General features: G+C 28.1%; 1 protein-coding gene across 1 annotated transcript; it reads left to right on the forward strand.

The window, feature by feature from the left end:
- Positions 1-16,166: 16,166 nt before the first annotated feature.
- Positions 16,167-19,087, forward strand: LOC112527588 ((E)-beta-farnesene synthase-like). The gene is made up of 7 exons (XM_025138310.1): positions 16,167-16,358; positions 16,472-16,757; positions 17,108-17,489; positions 17,718-17,936; positions 18,023-18,161; positions 18,268-18,516; positions 18,619-19,087. The coding sequence occupies exons 1-7, from the start codon at positions 16,227-16,229 to the stop codon at positions 18,910-18,912; spliced, it is 1,701 nt and encodes a 566-aa protein (XP_024994078.1). The 5' UTR covers positions 16,167-16,226; the 3' UTR covers positions 18,913-19,087.
- The last annotated feature ends 3,182 nt before the right edge of the window (positions 19,088-22,269 follow it).

Genomic DNA, 22,269 nt, shown 5'->3' on the forward strand with positions numbered 1-22,269 from the left:
TGGATTTTAGAATATTAAATAATTAATTTTTAGAGGTTTTCTACTTAATATTTTAAAAGATTAAATAATTAAATAATTACTTTTTTTGATAATTTAATTCTTAGAATTATAAAATGAAAATAACTCACATAATCATAAAGCCACAATTTCATCTCTGACTATGGTCGAATTGATTTATATTTGCTGCAATAAAACAGTCAACACTCTGAATATTTTTATTTTTTTTATTAGAAGGATACTCACATAATACAGCGAGATACATCTCGATTTTGATATTTCATTTTTTTTTCTCCGTCGATGTTATAATACAATTTTACGTGGTTTTGAAAAAACAATAATTTTTTTAATTTTGAATAAAATATAAACATGAAGATATATCATAAAAATTTGAAAATTATATATTAATATTAGTACCAAACTAACTATTTAAAATTTCTCCTTTTCTGTGTATTTTTTAATTCATTTTTTTATTTTTGGTTTATTAATATAATTTTTATAAAGATAATAAATAAGAATTTTGTTAGAACTCAATGATTATTTTAATTATATTTTAGATTTTTTATATTTCAAGTAAGATGTTTATCATCTATTTGATTATGTTTATCCGCAGTTAGTTACACGAACTCAAACATGAAACCTTAATAAGTTGTACTTACGCATAATTTATTTCTAATATTGAATTTTAAGTAATATACATCAATAAACAGTACTTCATGCATAAAAAATAGTTTTTAAATTTTTTTGTCAAATTCTTTATAATACAGTATAGATAGATAAATTTCCAATGAAAAAAAATAAATTATAATAAAAATAATAAAATTAAAATGAGAGAAAGATATATACTTGGTGTAGTGGCAAATTAAGTCAATAATTATACAAAGGAGCAAGAATATATTTGCTACATGTACAAAATTCAAATTGATTAATATTTGTTATTAATTTGGTTTTCAAATTAAATCAAGCAAATGCATTTTTTAGACGTCTAAATTTTGTCCTCTTACAATAAATGAGTGAGCGGGAGCCTGCTCAGCTCTTAATAGGTCCTTCTGTTTGCAAATCAATCTCAATTGTTCATCTAGTCTAATTAATTGATTCGATGAATATCTCGATTGTTTCTTAATATAAAACATTTAACAAAAACCCTTAAAAATCATTTTTTATGTATGAAATATTGTTTATTGATACATATTACTTAAAATTTAACATGACAAGTAAATTGTACGTAAGTACAACTTATTAAAGGTCTATTTTTAAATTCGTATAACTAACTGTAAATAAACATAATCAAATATAAGATAAACATCTCATTTTAAATGTAAAAAAAATAAAATATAATTAGGATAATTATTGAGTTTTAACAGAATACTTAATTATTATCTTAAAAATTTATTTTATTAAACCAAAAATAAATTAGTTTGTTTTTAAACTTTAATTAATTATAATAAAAAATTGAATTGAATAAATTACACGGAAAACAAGAACTTTTAAATAATTAATTTAATAATAATATATATTAATACTTATTTTTCAAATTTATATTTCATTCAAAAAAAAATATTATCGTTTATATAAAAAAACCATATAAACCGTATTATATCGACAGAAAAAATGATTAAAGTGAAACATTAAAATCGAGATATATCTCGCTGCAATGCACGATTACCCTTCTAGTTGATCATAATAAATAAACTATGATAACCACTCAAAATTATTTAAATCATAATAAACGAACTTTTATCATATTAATAAATATCTCAGTTATTCGATTCGTATAAATATAGAATTTATAAATTGATATTATACGACTAATGATGCAAGCCACCATTTTGGAAGCTTGACCAATGCAAGCCATCTTACATCCATGAAAAAATATCTCCAGTGTGATGTCTAAATTATCAATGGAATTTTAATTAATTATTTACTGATAAATGGATTTTAATTATTTAATATGTAAAATTTAGAATTTTAGAAAAATTATTATGATTATCAATGGATTTTAATTAATTATTTAATCAATTAAAATTTGTCATAATTTTAAATATTAAAAAAAATAAAATAAGACCGTCTTTTTTAAACGGCAGATGACTTTGAAGTCAACAAGTTCAAGAAAAGTCAAATTTTCTGGATTTGTCATTAAAGTTTGGGGTTTGATCCCGGTCAAAATAGAATGGTGAGAAAATGATAATAAAATATTCATATATACTTTCATTGAAGAGTATCCGTGTAATGCAGCGAAAATAATTAATATTTTAATGTTTAGTTTTTATTTTTAGTTTTTATTGATATAATACGATTTTATGTGGTTTTGAGAAAACGATAATGCCTTTTTATTTTTGAATGAAATATAAATTTGATATTAACATAAAAATTTGAAAAAAACAAAATCAATATTAGTATCAAATTAACTATTTAATAGTTCTCGTTTTTCTGGTGTAACTTCTTTAATTCAAAATTTTATTACAATTTAATTTAGATTCAATAACAAAGTAATTTATTTTTGATTTAATAATATAATTTTTTATAATGATAATAATTAAACATTCTATTAGAACTCAATGATTATCTTAATTATATTTTAGATTTTCTTATATTTAAAATAAATGTTTATCTTGTATTTGATTATGTTTATCTGCAGTTAGTTACACGAATTTAAAAATGGAGCTTTAATAAGTTGTACTTACGCAAAATTACTTGTAATCTTGAATTTTAAGTAATATGCATAAATAAACAGTACTTCATGCATTAAAAAAATGGTTTTTAAGAGTTTTTGTCAAATATTTTATAATATTAGATTCTACTAATTTTATTTACTTATTTCTATCATGACCGAAACTTTAGCAAATTTATGAATGTGATTAAGTATATGACAAAAGTTCGTGAAGATGACTTATAGGTGGAAATAAATTTGAACCGAAAGGTAAATGAATGTAGTTGAAGATACTAAGTTAGATTAAGGGCAAACTAGCTAATAAGTTAGCTGATGAACAAATCATAATTGACAAAAAAAAACTAGCTGATAAAAACATAAAATGATTAAAAAATATTCAATATTTGGCTTATATTAAAGTTATTGACGAGTTGATTATAATGATATAATTTAGTAAAAAAGTATTTTTTTTAACTTATATTAGTTAATGTACAATTATGTATATTAATATGATAGGATATAAAATGTGACTGAAAATTTGAAAATGATAAGGTTTGACCGTATAACGACCAATTTACCCTTTTTTTCTAACAAAATCATTCTGGTAAAAGAAAAAAAATGCTTAAAATACTAAAAATATTAAAAAATAGATTTGTATCGACTGAAATTCTTGACTTATTTTCCGTCACTTATGTATTGGCATGGATTACTGATAGATCATGAGCCCGATCTGAAAAAAATGATCTTTTTTTTAAATTTGTTGATTATATTCACTATTCTCTGGTCAATTTACAGGTAAAAATAAATTTTTTTTTTATTTTTTTCAATTTTTAAAATTACTGACGGATTTTAATTAATTAAAATCCATCAGAATTGTATTTTTTTTTAAATTTATCTATGGATTTTAGTTAATTAAAATTCATCTATAAATTTTATTTTAATTCACAATAAATTATGAATGGATTTTTGAAGATTAAATAATTAATTTTTAGAGGTTTTCTTTTAGAAGATTAAATAATTAAATAATTACTTTTTTTGATAATTTAATTTTTAAAGATTTTCTACTTAATATTTCTAGCTTTGGTTTGATGGAATTATTTTGAGGGATTTGGATTTCATAAAAGATCTAGGATTGCTGGTTTGTAAGATTTAGGGACCACTTTCAGAGCAAAACGAAAACAACAAGGATGATTTTTAAGACTTATTAAAGTTCGGGTACTACTTTCAAACTTTTATTACAAAAAGCCAGACGCTTCGAAGCTTCAAAAGTTGTCTGCATGGATGTCGAGATCTTCAAACACATTTGTCTTGAGGATACGTGATAGCCACATCTCTATTCGGGATGTGATTGGGTTCAAGATTTTTCATTTTTTCGTCTTTTTCGGCGTAGTTTTCTCGTTTGTCGGCGTTAGGACCTTTTTGTTTGTTCTATATTTTGTACGTATCGAAAAAAGTTAGATGTTTCAATTCTTGTTGTTTCGTATTTTTAATGTATTTGTGCCAACCTTCCAAATAAAATACAAAAGCAACAATAGTAGTGTTTTCATAATTTAGTATACTTATAATTTTGATCACTTCTATTACCACTTTTTTCTCCACGATCTTCGGTTAAAAAAATCCGTTAAGTCAAAGATATAAGGCGATATCTGACTTTTTTTTCATTAAACTTTGTATCTATTAATCTGCCTGTAAACACTAATCTCTCTGGATAAATTAAGATAAACTAGAAGGGTACTCGCGAAATGCAGTGAGATACATCTCGATTGTGATGTTTCATTTTATTCTATCATCTGTCGATGTTATAATACGGTTTTATGTGATTTTGAGAAAAACGATAATGTTTTTATTTTTGAATAAAATATAAATTTGAAGATATCTTAAATTTTTTAGAAGAACATATCGATATTAGTATCAAATTAACTATTTAAAAGTTCTTGTTTTGTTGTGTAATTTCTTTAATTCAACTTTTCTATTATTATAATTTAATTAGGTTTAATAAGGAAGTAATTTATTTTTGATTTAATAATATAATTTTTTATAAAGATAATAATTAAATATTCAGTTAGAAGACAATGATTATCCTAATTATATTTTAGATTTTTTTATATTTAAAATGAAATCTTTATTCAGTATTTGATTATGTTTATCTGTCGTTAGTTACATGAATTCAAGTATTGAGCTTTAATAAGTTGTACTTATGCATTATTTACTTGTAATCTTGAATTTTAAGTAATATGCATCAATAAACAGTATTTTATGTATAAAAAAATTATTTTTAAGAGTTTTTGCCAAATGCTTTGTGTTTTTAATAAGGTGTGTGATTCAAAATTATAGGGTAAACCCGTATCTTAATATTAATTAACTTTAAATCAAACATTTTAATACAGTTTAATCAGGTTCGTTCCTAACATTTTATAGGTTCTGGACGAGGTGTAAAAAAAAGTCTTCAATAAGTACGGAAAACAAATCTATAATATATTATTTCCATCATCAGAAATAAAATTGAACTGAAGAAATACTCATAATATATATAAATCCGTTATTGCGAGTATTACTATATGCAAAATTAATTAATAATTATTTTTAAATTAATATTATCTACCATATTAGTTTCACATAGCATTGTTAATCTGTTATATGTTAAAAACATCTTGTGATATATCTTAATATATAGATTGACATCATTTAGGGTTACAATATTAACAGCTTAGATTAACATTCTATGTAAATCCATAAAAATCAGTTAGGTTTATATCTCACCTCAGGTTAATGTTCTTCATCACGGTTTTAAACTTTTATTTAAAAATCATTCTAAAACACTTGTTGAAATGTTTTATAAACCTATCGTAACATTTTCAGATAGAACGCTTTATAATATGGTCTATAACCTTAAGTTTTATGAATTATTTCATTCGTCAAATTTATGTAACTACTAACCCGCCAACCCAACCCAACCCAACCCGCCTCAACCCGCAAAGGTTGGGTTATATTTTTGAACGGGTTTGGTTGAGTTAAGATTTTTCCAAATCGCCATAATTGGGTTGAGTTGAAAAAATGTTCTAAACCACCCAACCCAACCCAACCCAACCCGCCTCAACCCGCAAAGGTTGGGTTATATTTTTGAACGGGTTTGGTTGAGTTAAGATTTTTCCAAATCGCCATAATTGGGTTGAGTTGAAAAAATGTTCTAAACCACCCAACCCAACCCAACCCAACCCGCATACACCCCTAATTAGGGATTTGTGTTAATTATATTATGAATTTTGTAATTGACTAAAGGGGCTGTTTACCAAATTTTTTATCAAGTCTTGTATGGATAAATTTGTCTGTCTGGATAAATGGGTGTTGTTGTTTACTTTTTTTATCTGAACCAATAGTTTAAATAACATAAATGACCAATTTACCCTCCAATATTAATTATTTGAACATCAAAACAAAAAAAATCATAAAGAGGCCGAAGATGGGGTGTCTCATATGAAAAGGAGGCAATGCTTTAAATAAGGGGTATGAGTGTCACTTTTGTGGCTGAATGAGGACAACACACCATTTCTATCTGTGCGATTAAGCCATGTTCTGTACGAATAAGCCGTAAGTAAACAACCCAAACGAGTTGTGCGAATAAGCCAGATAGACCAATAAACCTAATTAAGCCGCAGGTAAACAACCCATAATTTTTCAAAATGTTCTTTTTCATTATTTTATATTTTTCATTTAACTTATCAGCTAATTTTTAATAAACATAATTAAAGTCACATGTACGTAACTTGAAGTCTTCCTTTACAAATTACAACAATGGTAGCTGACATAAAAACCTGAATATCTTACTTACAACAATATTAAAGAGTAGCCCTAAATGCACACTTTAATGGCTCTGTGGTACATTGAGAAATGTGATTTCATATTCCAAGGACATTTAAGTTCTTAATCTATTTACGTGTTACCAATAACATTTATATTCTTATTGTATCTCTGTAAATTTTCAGTAATAATAAATAAAGAAAACAGTTGTCATAAATGTTTAATTGTTTAAGAGGCTGTTTGCAATTGCTGAATGGTTTGGTGTATAATGATTAAGAGGCTTTCATGATATAGTGTAAAATGAAATATAATTGTTTGGTAATTGTTTACGATGAAATTAGAGTTGCTGAATGATTAAGGGAGGCCCAAGATACAAAGTTATTCAGAGGTTTTAGAATCACTAAGAGACAAAAAAATTTTTTGTACTCCAAAATCATATTTGCATACAACCACATATTTCATATATCATGAAATACAATTTACATATATGGTCCCAATATATACAAAAGCTATATTACAAAAATAGCTACCAAATTTTTTCCACGTAATCTCGGTACAAGACTTGTATGCATAACAAATATTCAGGTATAAATAATATCACATCATCCCAAAATCCACATGCAAGTAATCATAAATTCTTTCATAATTTCCCTTTCCTCTTATCATCTGATTGTACCCGACTTGTAATGCACATTTTAAAATACCAAAATGAGGGTTAGACCATGAGGTGTAGTGAGAAATCCATTTGATTGTTATTATAGGGTGAAAATCATCAAAACACTTTTATAAACCCAAATTTGTATAAATGACAAATAAACAACGTTTTATCAAACAAACCTTTTTTTGTTGCATCAAAATGATGAGACAACATCCACTTATCACATTAAATAATAAAGTAACTCACTTATCTCAATACACAAAAAACTTGTCGTATCATATAGATAAAATCATAATTTTCTAGCGTCATAAGGGTGAGACAACCCTATTTCCTTGAATCATACAGATGCGATATCCCATCTCATCTAATACATGTGATATACACATCTTGTTGCATCAATAGGACGCGATAACTCAACTTGTCGCATCACAAGGATGCGATCAACACTTAGCATCACAAGGATGCGATAAAACATCTCATCGCATCAAGAAGATGTGAAAAACCACCCTTGTCGCATTATAAGCATGCGATAAACAGTTCATGATCAAAATTCCAGTTTTCACAGACAATTGAATATGCTACCCTTATTCCATAATACGTCTCTCCTGATTATGTCACTATTATCCCAAAATACACTTCTCCTGATTATGTCACCTTTATCCCAAAATACACCATCTCTTGATTATGCCACCCTTATTCCAAAATACGCTTCTCTTGATTACGTCACCCTTATTCCAACCATTTGATATTAACATATCAAAATACAAAATTATGCTGAAAATAACATAATAACAGCTTTAAAAAACCCCCCAACGTAGAGAACCATACAGTTCTGTTTAACATTGTAAAAGAGAAGTACTAAAATAAAACTCACCTTATGATCACAAAGAGATGAAGATGTATAACAACAACAATTTCAGCTAATGAATCTCATAATCCAATTTCTTCTTTTCTTCCCTTCGGTTCTGTTTTTCTCGGGCTCAAAACACACACACACACACACTAAACTTCTTTTGTTTTCCCTTAATTCCTTCTCACCATCCCAATGCAATAACAAAAAATCTCCTAATAATAAGAATAAACAAGTATGAGGAGGTGGGTTTAAATTATTTCTAAGCACATAATCAAAATAACTGCCTCAACTTTTCATCATTATTCAAAAAACAACCACTAATTTTATAACCGAGATCTGGTATAACTTGTGAACATATTGTGAATACAAATTAAATCAATAAAATTAAATGTAAATGTACCACATTTTAACACCTTAGTAAATTTTTTGTTAAGATTGTTTATGTTCATCATGAATATTCATGTACATTCATATATATATATATATATATATATATATATATAGTTCTTCATCATTCTAATATCAATATGATATCATCATGAATACACATTTTCACTATAACATTATTCATGAATATACTGCTATTTATCATGAATAATTATATATGTTCACTTCTATTCAATAACTCTTTGGTGTTCGCACATCAATATGATATTTATAATGAATATATATATATTCACAATAACATTTATCATTAATATACATACTATTCATGATGAATATTTTGTATATGTTCGCATGTTCCACTATAATATTACTATGAATATACATATTATTCATCATGATATATTTATTTATGATCATGTGTATATAACTCTCTAGTATGATACTTATCATAAATATACTATAGTTTCAACTCTATAAACTCTCGTTTTTTTTCTTTTTCCTTATTGGGTTCTCGATTGAACTCGATGGGCTACTGATTTGTTTCAATGGGTTCCCGGTCCATCTCGATAAAAGCTAAAAGTGGTAGGTTACAGTTTACACACACAAGCACACAATAAATCAATCAATAGGTTCTCAAACATTCTCGATGAAAATGAAGGTGGTAGGTTATGATTTTACACAAACAACCACAACCAAGTAAATGGATGAGATCTCGATTGGTCATTTAGTCTTGATTGGTCTAGATCGGTCCCCATGGGTTCTCGATCGATCTAAATGGGTTTTCGAGCGGTCTCAGTGGCTTCCATGCCCATCTCGATAAAAGATGAAAGTGTTAGCTTATGGTTTTATACACATAAACACATAATAAATCAATTGATTGGTTCTCGATTGGTCTTTGTAAGTTGTTATATGCCCATGGGATACTGTTGGGGAGTATGGGTCACATACAAAGAATACGTTTGCTTCCAATTGTATAAACCCATATTAAATCAAGTTGATAATGGATATAATTATTTTTGGAGGATAATATGAAAATATGTGTTGAAATGTTATTATGATAATTACAGGATGTTATTTGTAAATATGTATAAATATGTTAAAGTTTTAGATAATTTGTTGGTTTCTATAGGGTTAACGACTTATACTACAAGTGTTTATGGAAGGAAGGGTTGAATACAAACACAACAAATTTTCACTTTTAATTCTTATAGTTTGTATTAAAACAAAGAATTACAAATTTGTTGTGGAAGCTAGGAAGGTAAGACTTGTGATTTTAAATAATTTGACTGGTAACAAATTTGCTAACAACTGAAAGAGTAATAGAAGAAGACACTCTTTCAGATATGAGGAACTAAGATAGTCTTTAGAGGATGTGGCCTCAATCTGAAAGAATATGAACTTAGAAATTCTTCAAAAAGGACACGTTGCATATGATCCAGAGACCGTCTTTTATAGCAGTCCATGCATTAAATGCAATAATGCAACTTCAATGTGTGTCTTCATTTGATTTGTTGATCCATGTACCTTCGTACTTTTCATATCAGTCTTTTGATATGATGTTGCTTCAACCCATTCTTCTATATGTCAAGTGAACAATAAAGAAAGTATGGTACCAATCAAATAGTACTTTTGAACTTGATTTTGCTGACATGTTGAGCATGTTCTTATACCAGGACAAGGGTTGGATACATGGTCCCAAAGTATCTCCGTCTAGTCTTCATCCATGTTTTTGTAAGTGAATATTACTTACTTTGGCTGACATATTGAACATGTTCCCACACTAGTATTATAGATGGTAAAAGAAACTTGGTCCCAAAGTATCTCCATCTAGTCTTAATGTGGCTTACTTAGTGTTCCTCCATTTGATAGAATCAGACACCCCCCCCCCCCTTTTATTGCAAGATATACTTGTCGTATTCTATCTTATTGATAAAATGGTTTTGAAATAAACTACAATTCTTTCCCTCTCCCTGACCTTATCTTTAATGAGAGTAAACTCTTATGATTTTTGTATGACAAAAATACATTGTGATTTAATATTTTATAATATGATTAAACTCACTAGGCGTTAGCATAATACTTCTTCTTAAATGTCATGTTTTAGCAGGGTTTTGTAAGGAGTCTAAAGGGAAATGATCTAGAGCTTTGGAGTGCCATTTAGAGGCACGAGCGGATTAGCATTTTTGAAAAGCTCTTACTTTTAAAGATAACAACATGGGAGTTGATGTAACCCCCGACTTAAATCTAGTCCTACTAAGGTTAGATAGAAGTCTTTAGTATTATGCTATAAACTCCTGTTGTATGTTGACTTGTAAATATTGATGCCCTCTTTGGGCAAATACTCTTTATCTTGTTAAATTGTTGTTCTTTATCAAAGTTTAAATTAATTGTTATTTCCATAAAACAAAGGGTCGTTACACATATAAACTACTTAATTGATTCCCAACTGAATCATTGTTCCACATATAGCATTATAGTTTTAGGATCAAAATCAACATTTTGTTAAAGATCACTTTCTTGATTCAGATTCATATGAAAGAATATAAAGATTTGATTGAGAAAACAAATTCAAATTTTGATAACCAAGAATTGCAATGTATGATTGCGAAATAGTTGAGAAAAAAAATCGATAATAGAATTGCCATAACAAAAATGCCCCTCCATAACAGAGAAAACAGATGGAGTTAATAACGTGGGACCACTTTCAGAGTAAAATGAAAACGACAAGGATGCTTTTTAGACTATCAAGGTTCAGATCTCACTTTCAGACTTTTCACTAAAATCTAGGGACCAAAATTTTAGTTTACTCATTTTTTAATTACATTTATTCCTTTACAGTTATTTATTTATTTTATTTTATATCTCTTACTTTATCATTTTACATTTTATACCTTTATCATATTAACTTGCATATTCGTATATATACTAAAATACAATAAAAAATACTTTTCTTTTTTTAGTAAGTTTCATTATTATAATCGTTTTCTTAATACCTTCAAAACGAACATAATATTGAATATTTTTTTATTTAATCAAATTATTATATCTCTATTTTTTTATATCCTTAACTTTTCATTTTTCTTTTTTCACTTTTATCATATCAACTTACATAATCGTATATTAACTAAAATACGTATTTTAACAAATAACACCATTATAATCGTCTCATCAAAACTTTTATAATATTGAATATTTTTGGATTTAAACATATTATTATATATCATAAATATTTTTAGTATTTACATTTTATATCATTATAATTATTTATTTAATTTATCATGTATTTTTTACTTTTTCAGTTTTCGTTTTTCGAATAATTTTTAATAGCTATACTCTATTTCTGTACATATTTAAGGTACAACATGATATTACATGTCCTTAAAAAACAAGTTTGTGTAACGTACTTACTGCTACTGACACACTCACTGTCATTCTCTCAACATATGGTTATTGCAATTAGGAGTGATATTGAGTGATATTAACAAGAGAGTATACAATGTCAACATTGATTAAATGTATAAAAAATATTTAAATTATAATTGTACTCGTGAATATATTGATTTAAATGATTAATAATATCATAAATGTTATTTTATTTCTAATAACGTCATTCATTTTATAAAATAGTGAATAGAAATAAAAAGGTAAAAAGGTTAAAACCAAAATTATGAAAAGGGTTAAGAGTGAACTTTTCTTTATAAAACTTATTATTAATAACTAAAAGGGTATTCGCACAATGCAACGAAATAAATCTTGACTTTAATATTTCATTTTATTTGATATCTCAATCGATGTTATAGTATGATTTTATGTGATTTTGAAAAAACGATGATGTTTTATTTTTGAATAAAATATAAACTTGAAGATATCATAAAAAATTGACAAAAATATATCGATATTAGTATCAAATTAACTATTTAAAATTCCTATTTTTTGTGTAATTTTTTAATTCAATTTTTTATTATAATTTAATTTAGGTTCAATAATTTATATTTGGTTTAATAATATATTTTTCTTATAAAGATATTAATTAATTATTTTGTTAGTCATCGATAATTATCCTTATTATAATTTAGATTTTTTATATTTTAAAATGAGATGTTTATCTTCTATTTGATTATGTTTATCCACAATTAGTTACACGAATTCAAATATGGAGCTTTAATAAGTTGTACTTATGTATAATTTACTTGTAATCTTGAATTTCATCCATATCAATTTCCCTTAAATATATGCGTAAGTAACTAATATCGGTAAGGATCAGTTCTAATCAATGTTTATCTCAATTCTTTATTTCTTTGTTAGTATTTACTTATTTATATCTCTACAAAATTAGATGACTGACTTCTTCATCTATGCTTAATTCTTCAAAACAGAGATTTTTGGACCGTATTTTCCCATCTCTATTCTTGAACTAATTTCGATTTTGATCTTTTGTTGGCAGATGCATTGGTAACATTTTTACAACTCAAGAGCTCAAGCCTCATCAAAAGTAGAGTATAAACTTGAAAAAAGTAGTGATACTTGTACCGATGTAATTTTGATTTTGATCTTTTGTTGGCAGATGCATAAGTTAATTATGGTGACTTATTGGATTATATGTATTTTCATGCTTTAGTATAGAAAGGTTAAAGTTTCGTATAGTGGTAAATTTTGGTGGATGTCCGCTTCGTATTCATCCATGACCTATTATCTATACTATATTATAAAGAATTTGACAAAAACTCTTAAAAACCATTTTTGATGCATTAAGTATTGTTTATTGATGCATATTACTTAACATTCAAGATTACAAGTAAATTGTGCGTATGTTCAACTTATTAAAGCTTCATGTTTGAATTCGTGTAACTAACTGCAGATAAACATAATCAAATACTGGATGAATATCTTATTTTGAATAAAAAAATCTAAAATATACTTAGCATAATTATTGAATTCTAACAGAATACTAATTATTATCTTTATAAAAAAACTATATTATTAAACAAAAAATAAATTCTAACATAAAATCGTATTATAACATCAACGGAAACGAAATAAAACGAAACAATTAAATCAAGATATATCTCGCTGCATTACGCGAGTACTATTCTAATTAATTAATAAAAACCATCACATTAACTCATAATTTAGTGTAGACTTTTCAAAAGTCACATACAAATAAAGTAATTCTCTGTTGTTGAAAAATTGTTCTTTACTTCTTTACATATCATAACCATATATAATCTTATATGTTTAAGACACCTAACTTCATTTTACCTTTTACATGCACATTCATGAACCTCTAAACAGGTTTATGTATTTGTTACATCAGTTTTCTCTTTCCTACATATTTTATGGACTTTTTATTCTCAATGACGGACCAGTTCATGTTTATATTATAAAAAAATTACAGTAATAGTTAAAAGAGTAAATTACATTTTCCGTCCCTGTGGTTTACTAGAAGTTGCGGATTTCATTCTCGTGGTTTCAATATTGCAGTTTTGGTCTCTATGGTTTATAATTCATTTCTTTCTTTTATCCTTGAGACTAATTACTACTCATAAGTATGAGGGACTAAAATTGAAATAAGTTTTAAACCACAGGGATGAAAAAGGCAATAAAATTTAAATCAAAAACACATGGACGCAAACAGAAACTTTCGACAAACCACATAGACTAAGAACATAATTTACTTGTGTTATTAAATCAAGAAGGCCTCCACCAAAAGACATATGTCCAAACATGTCTTAAATATGGTTCTGGTAAACTATTTTTACACTTTACACCCTTATAATTAGCTGTTTAATTACTTTATATTTCTTACTTTTTCATTTTTCATTTACACCTTTATTATATTAATCATATATTCATTAAAATCATAAAAAAATAGTTTTTTTTCTTTTTTTTATAAATTACATCATTATAATTGTCTCGTCAATTCGTTCTGAATGAACCAATATTGAATATTTTTGAATTTAATCTTATATTATTAAATATTATAAAACTTACTAATTATTTGAGTAATTATATTTTATATCCTTATAGTTACAGATTAAATAAATAACTATAAGGATAGATAATGTAGGATTTAAAAAAAATTCGTACGTATTTATGATATTTAATAATATAGATCCAATAATTTTTAATATTGGTCTCATTTTGAACGTATTGACGAGACGATATAATGATGTAACTGGTTAAGAAAAACATATTCTTTTATGTATTTTAGTTAATATACAATTATGTGTATTAATATAATAAAAATGTAAAATGAAGAATGTAAAAAATAAAAGATATAAAATAAATTAAATAACTAATTATAAGATGTAAAATTTAAATTTTTTAAGCTCTTAGAAACTTTACGCATAGAAAGAATTCTTTTTACGTAAAGTCTCTTTTTTCTGCGTAAATTACTTTTCTAAAATATATTTTATTATAAACTTTGAAAAAAAATATAAAATGAATAAAAAATAAAATCAATTTTTGGAAATTACTATTTATAATTTTTTTCCTAAATATTGATCTATTTTTCCCACGTGGATGAAAATTTCAGTGGTCCCTTCCAATAGTGCCCATACTCTTGACTCTTGAGTAGTAAATATTATACTTTAAAATTTCTCTAAAATAAAAAACTAAAAATCAAAATCTTCAAAAAATTATTAAAAAGATATTCGCACAATACAGTGAGATAACTCTCTATTTTAATGTTTAATTTTTTTATTTTTCTCTATCGATATAATACGATTTTATATGGTTGTGAGAAAACGATAATATCTTTATTTTTGAATGAATATAAATTTAAATATAGCATAAAAATTTGAAAAAATAAATCTATATTAGTATCAAATTAACTATTTAATAATTCTCATTTTTTTTGTGTAACTTCTTTAATTCAATTTTTTACTATACATTAATTTAAATTTAATAACAAAGTAATTTATTTTTGGTTTAATAATATATTTTTTTTCTAAAGATAATAATTAAACATTCTGTTATAACTCAATGGTTATCTTAATTATAATTTATATTTTCTATATTTAAAATAAATGTTTCTCCTGTATTTGATTATGTTTATCTGCAGTTAGTTACACGAATTTAAAAATGAAGCTCTAATAAATTGTACTTATGCAAAATTACTTGTAATCTTGAATTTTAAGTAATATCCATCAATAAACAGTACTTCATGCTTAAAAAATAGTTTTTAAGAGTTTTTGTCAAATGCTTTATAATATAGTATACATATTTATCTCCAACAAATTTTTTATTTTAGATAATCAAATATGAATTATAATATTAAAATATTGTTTCTCCTTCTAAATATTTATTTTCAAAGTTTTTATCAGTGGTCTTATTTGGTGTTCATTTTTGAGGTGTTCTCCATATTTTTAGAAAAAAAAACATTTCGCTCTCCTACTTTTTTCATTTTAAAGATAGTTTAGAGAAGCTGTTGGAACAAAATATTAACCGAAAATTCATATTTTATTTATTTCAAAATTTTGATCAAAACAAAATAAAAGAGCAAACATGAGTAGTCACTATCTAAAGTAGATGGGTGACATATTCATTAATTAAAAGTATTTTTTAAAATTATTTTAGTATTTTTTTTTCTTTTTTTAATTCTAATTACATTAATATTAACCTACCACCTCGTATACTTATTTGGTAAATATTTTATTACCAACATATGATATCAAAAATGAGACTTTTCTATTCAACAATGGAGAATAAGGAATTTAGAAGCCGCCATAAGGAGTCATTGTGTGGACCATGCAATGAGTGGGAACATCTTGCTAGGCATCTCTCTCTACCTATATATATGTTTGTAGTCCAAGCTTTCTTTCATACAAAGTTGGTGCTAACTAATACTTGATTCATCATTAGTTTATCGGCTTTAGATCAACATGAATTCCATGGCTCCTGTTTCATACACTTCTTCGACCACCGATCATAACGAGTGTAAACAAGAGGTTATCCGCAGCACAGTGAACTTCCATCGTAGCATTTGGGGCGATCAGTTTCTCACATACGATGAGGTTTCTGTCTATATTAACATTATTCTCGTGATTAAAAGCAAGTTTTGTTTGAAAACATATCATTTTAGTCTCTTTTTGTTATATTAAGTTGGTTGTTTTATTTTGGCATGCAGAGAAAGGATCAAGCATGGGAGGAGGAACAAGCAAAAGAGCTCCGAGAGAAAGTGAGAAAAGAACTAGTGATCACAACTTTAACCAAACCAATGCAGCATGTGAAGCTAATGGAACTTATTGATGCGGTTCAACGTCTCGGTGTGGCTTATCATTTTGAGGAGGAAATTGAGGAATCCTTAAACCATATCTATGTTACATATGGGGATCAATGGATCAATGATAACCTCCAAATCACTTCACTTTGGTTTCGACTTCTACGACAACATGGCTTCAATGTTTCAAGTGGTATTTAACTAATCTCTCTCAAACTAACAGAATCTAATTATATGTGGGATTTTGAATTTTAGGGCCCAATTTTACATGTGTTTAGGGTCTTTTATCAACATGTTTAAAGACCGTTGTTTTGGTGTGTTGTGTAATTAAATTTTGAACAATCAGATTGTTAAATATTTAGGTTTATCCCTTTTATTTGCTTAACATATATGTAGCTTCAATACCTCATCTTACMCTGTAATCTAAAGCTTTGGATGTATCAAGCCCTCCAAAAAGATTGTAGCGTCTCTATTGTGAATATCAAGCTTATTTTTTTGGTAAAAAAGAAAGAAGTAACATGCGACCAATGTCTACCATTGCAGGAATATTCAAGAAGTACATGGACAACAATGGAAAATTTCTGGAATCCTTAAGAAACGATGTCCAAGGCATGCTTTCTCTGTACGAAGCAGCATACTTGAGGGTGGAGGGAGAAGAAGTTTTAGATGCTGCCATTGAATTTACAACTTCAGAACTTGAAAACATAGCCAAAAATCATGTGGGGAACGATGATTCTCTTAAGATTCAAATACAACAAGCACTACGACAGCCTCTCCGAAAAAGGTTGCCAATGCTTGAGGCGTTGCGTTACATACCAATCTATGAGCATGAATCTTCTCATAACGAGGACTTGCTAAAGCTTGCCAAGTTAGATTTCAACTTGGTCCAATCATTGCATAGGAAAGAGCTTAGCCAATTAAGCAAGTACGTATAAATGATCCTTTTTTTTATTTAGAGGAACCACCCATTTTTCCCAAGGTGTTATTTACCACCTCGGGGAAGAGATGAAAAAACACCATGTTAAACGTTTGATATGATGGAAATGCTATCAAACTTGTTGCTAACTAGTTTATCTCATTTTTACCTGCTTCATTTTACTCAAGGCTGTAAATACTTCCCATGATCTCACGTTTTACGTATCTACTTAATTAGATGGTGGAAGAATTTGGATCTATCTACCAAGCTACCTTATGTTCGAGATAGATTGGTTGAAGGCTACTTCTGGATATTGGCAGCCTATTACGAACCTCAATATTCTGATGCGAGGATCTTTCTCATGAAAACTTGCAATCTCGTAATCATATTGGATGACACGTATGATAATTACGGTACTTATGAGGAGCTCGAGATCTTTACTGAAGCTGTTCAAAGGTATGTGATACACCTTTAAGTGGAGCTATGAACACTTGCAATACCCATAATTTATAAAACGGTTTTTTTGGTATTGTGTTGTATAGATGGTCTACAAGTTGCTTGGATATGCTTCCGGAATACATGAAATTCATATATCAAGAACTTTTGGATGTTCACAAAGAAGATGAAGAGTTACTAGAAAAGAAGRGAATGGCATATCGTAGCTACTATACTAAAGAGATGGTATGTAATTAATAGACATCTCTTTTGATATTTATAACTCTCTTTTGCAACAAATTCAATTCATTTTATGCCTGATGAAATTAAATTCAATCTTCTTGCCAACTAGGTGAAAGAGTACACTAGAAATCTCCTAACGGAAGCCAAATGGGTTAAAGAGGGTTACATTCCAACCATAGAGGAACACATGTCTGTGACCCTGGTAACTTGTGCTTATGCCATGATCATAGCGAAATGTTATGTTCATGGACATGATTCTGTCACAGAGGATACCTTTAAATGGGTGTCCACATATCCTCCTCTTGTCAAAGCTTCATGTTTGATTTTAAGGCTCATGGATGATATTGCTACCTATAAGGTTSGTTTCGGATCTATTAATTTTGAAGTATAATTTAACATATATATAGTTAAAACAAAAACAATGTAAGATTGTATGATGTTACTTTTGCAAATATCACAGGAGGAACAAGAAAGGAATCATTGTGCTTCTAGCATCCAATGCTACATGAAGCAACATGGTGTCTCGGAGGAGGAAACACGTGAAGTATTTTCAAAACAAGTCGAAGATGCGTGGAAAGTTATAAATCAAGAATCCCTTAGGCCTACTGATGTCCCGATGCCTCTGCTTATGCCTCCAATCAACCTTGCCCGTGTCTGTGACGAACTTTATTCTCGTGGCGACGATTATAATCATGCAGGGAAAGAAATGATCCATTGCATCGAATCACTTCTCGTAAATCCTATAAATMTGTAGATTGGTTTATGTTTGTGATGGAGTCTCTTTATTGGATGCTAYTRTTTCAACATGTATTTGTAATAAATATTGTGGCTATGCATTTAGAGGACCTTTACTTAATAATCTGGGAAGATCGTGCTGTAGAATTCTGTTGTAATGGTATATTGAAAGATTTTGATGAATCGAATCTAAATATTAATCAATCTGTTACAAAACCGACAGATAACCGATGTGTTGTTACGACGGATTTTTGTACATGTTGTTACGATATGGAGTTTCAATGGTTTCTTTTCTCATGGATTCTGATGTGTTTTGGTTTAAGGTCGCTATGATGAACCGACCAATTATTGATGACTACATTGCTCGATAAAATGTCATCAGGATACCATCACCATTTTATCTTGATGAGAATGGTTAATTAGTAAGCCTAAACAATCTTGGTAATTTAACTTTTTATTTTTTTTTAAATTCAGTTTTTCCTTGCTCCTGCACATATTTATGTATTTATACATGATATAAAGAATAACAAATTTAAATCAAAATTATCCAAGTTTATCTACAAATTTATACATATATCAAATTATCGAAAGAGTAAATTGTAAACAGGGCCGGTACTAAGATTTTTGATGCCCTGTGCGAAAATAATAAAAAATGCCCTTAAGCCTATTTTTTTAAGCCAACGAAACATGCGATTTTTAAAAAAACTTAGAACCGATTGAAGCTAAGTGTCCCATCTCCAGGTTGATTTGTATTAATTATAATAAAAAAATACAATGGGGGAGGGCATAAAAATCAAAACCCCGAATACAAAATATAGAATGGTAAAAGAATAAATTCTGGATTAAGATCGTGTGCTTCCTTCTTTTCCAAATTGAAATTAGCAAAATAGAAACTTTATTTCAATATATGAGACTTAAAAGACAAGGAAAACTATAATTAATTTTTAACTAAAATAGTAAATTACATCCAAATTACTGTCATAGTAAGCGAAAAGTAAAACTAAAAAATTACAGGTCTAAGACTAATGCCTAAGGGCCTATCTGTTAATAGCTTAATGGAACTAACAACTTATTCGCTCAACTATGCATGACTATTTCGTAGTGGCTTAATGATATAGAAAGTAACTTATCCAATAAGCTTGTAGGGGAAACTTTATATAGAAAGTCAAGTTTTTTTTACACAAGTCAGTCATTCGAGATTTCCATCTTTGATTTCTTGAATCTAATTCTATGACCGTTAATCGGCTGGAAAGAGAACTCCATGCCTTGAAAATCAAAATAGTCGAACTTCGAAGAACAATAGAAATTAGATTGAGTTGTTGGAATGATGGCGTTAACAGGTTCATGATTTGCTTTCAATATTCATTACCACAAGGCCTTAGGCTTGTTTTTATAATTAAAACTCAATTGTCCAATTCCTAAATTATTAAACCCAAAACTAGTAACATATGACAATTTGATACCCCTTTAGGCTTTGATGCCCTGTGCGGCCACACGGTTTGCACGTGGCCAGGGCCAGCCTTGATTACAAATTTTGTCTGTGTGGTTTCGTGACATTTTTTATTAAGTCCCTTAAATGAATTGGTTACAAGGATGGTCATTGTGGTTTCATATTTATTATGCATGAGATCCCTCATTTTAACAATCGTATAAAATCTTCGTTAACTTCAGTAGCATTTTCATGTTTTAGTTGTTTATGACAATTAGAAATTATTTCAAGGACATGTTTTGTCAATTTATAAAACTCGATAATAAGAAATAAAAAGGATCAAACAATCCACCCCATTAACCCATGTACGACGTCTTCCCCCATCATCGACCCCTCCCCAGATAAGCTACCCTTATTATCCCTGTTTTCAACTTTTATTTCTAAAACAAGTTTGCACCACCATTAACAAAAAGAACACAAAGAAACTTCGCAGAACGAAGGCATATATCAAGTAGATTCAGATCTGATGAAGAAATCAAACCTATTAATTCTTCTAGTGAATCTTTGGGTTGAAGAAATCAAAGGAAGCATTTGGATATCGAAGTAGGCTTTCGAAAATCGATGAAAACGACGATCTGCATTTTCCTCTATCTTCTTCTCTATGATTTTTGGTTTTTGATTAGGGTTTTGGATTTAGATTTAGGATTCTTAACGTTATTGTGTTTTTGATGAGTTATCATTAAATTTGATATTGTTGACAAATTATATTGGAAGTCATTACACTGTAACACAATCCAAGCAAGTGGGATCTTGCCCATCTACCATAATCAACTTTCTCAAGATATTGAGCGATGTTAGGTAGACTGTGTCGCATCAAATCTATTGTAGCTTCAAACTCTGACACCATATAAGCTTTGCATGCCTAGCATCCACCTATTTCTTTGTCTCTACTCGAGGTTAGGTGCAAGTTCTGGCTCAAATGCCAACAAAAAAGTCCATGGTGCATGTTGGGGAATACAGTTCCTATAGCCAACTTAATAAAGGCAACCCTATCGGTTACGAAGGTTATATTAAGCGTTTCACCGATACATTGCCTTAGCTTATGTAAAAACCATGTCTATGACGTGCCACTTTCTGTCTTCCCCACTCCCATTGCAATGGGTACGATCTGGTTGTTTCCATCCATGCCGACCGCTAAGAACATGGTGCCCACATATGGCCCCCTTCAAATAGGCACCGTCCATTTTAAGAAGCGGTCACAGGTGTCTTTGAAACGAGTGATGTAACACCCCCAAACACCACATTTGCATAGAACACATATTTCATTACATAGAAACATGGATTACATCAAAAGGTCCCTCTAGTACAAGGATTTCTATATGTACAAAATCTACATAYAAAATTTCCAAAAATAAATCATGTACTATTACATGTAACATAACATGTATCTTCAAAAGCAGACAACAKGTTAGRAAAATAATCACATTTTCCCTTTCCCTTTTATATCCCCGGACCCAGCTATTCCTGCATTGCATAATTTAAAACAGAAGATGAGGGTTAGACCATACGAGTCTAGTGAGTAAACCCTTCTTTGCAAATGCAGGGTGATGAACACCAAAAATATGATAATGTAATTTTTGCTTAGAAATATACTGCCATACAGATAAATGATGCAGTTCACAACATCATTCAAAAAGAAGTATATCCAATAATCTCACTTCTATATAGTATCTCTGATTTGAGATTCAACCCTTCCAATATGAAACAAATGATGTAACCAAAACTTCTTAAATCAATAAACCAATTCTTGACAAATATAAATAGAAAAGATTTAAGACAATACTTGCCTGATATGACAAATTATTTTCCCCTTCTCAATAACATCTAGATTATTACTTCTAAATAGGAATAATATCTTTAATTCATCAGATCACAAAGAAATGATGA

Source organism: Cynara cardunculus (genome assembly GCF_001531365.2).
Source record: "Cynara cardunculus var. scolymus isolate 2C chromosome LG 15, CcrdV1, whole genome shotgun sequence".
NCBI lineage: Eukaryota > Viridiplantae > Streptophyta > Magnoliopsida > Asterales > Asteraceae > Cynara > Cynara cardunculus.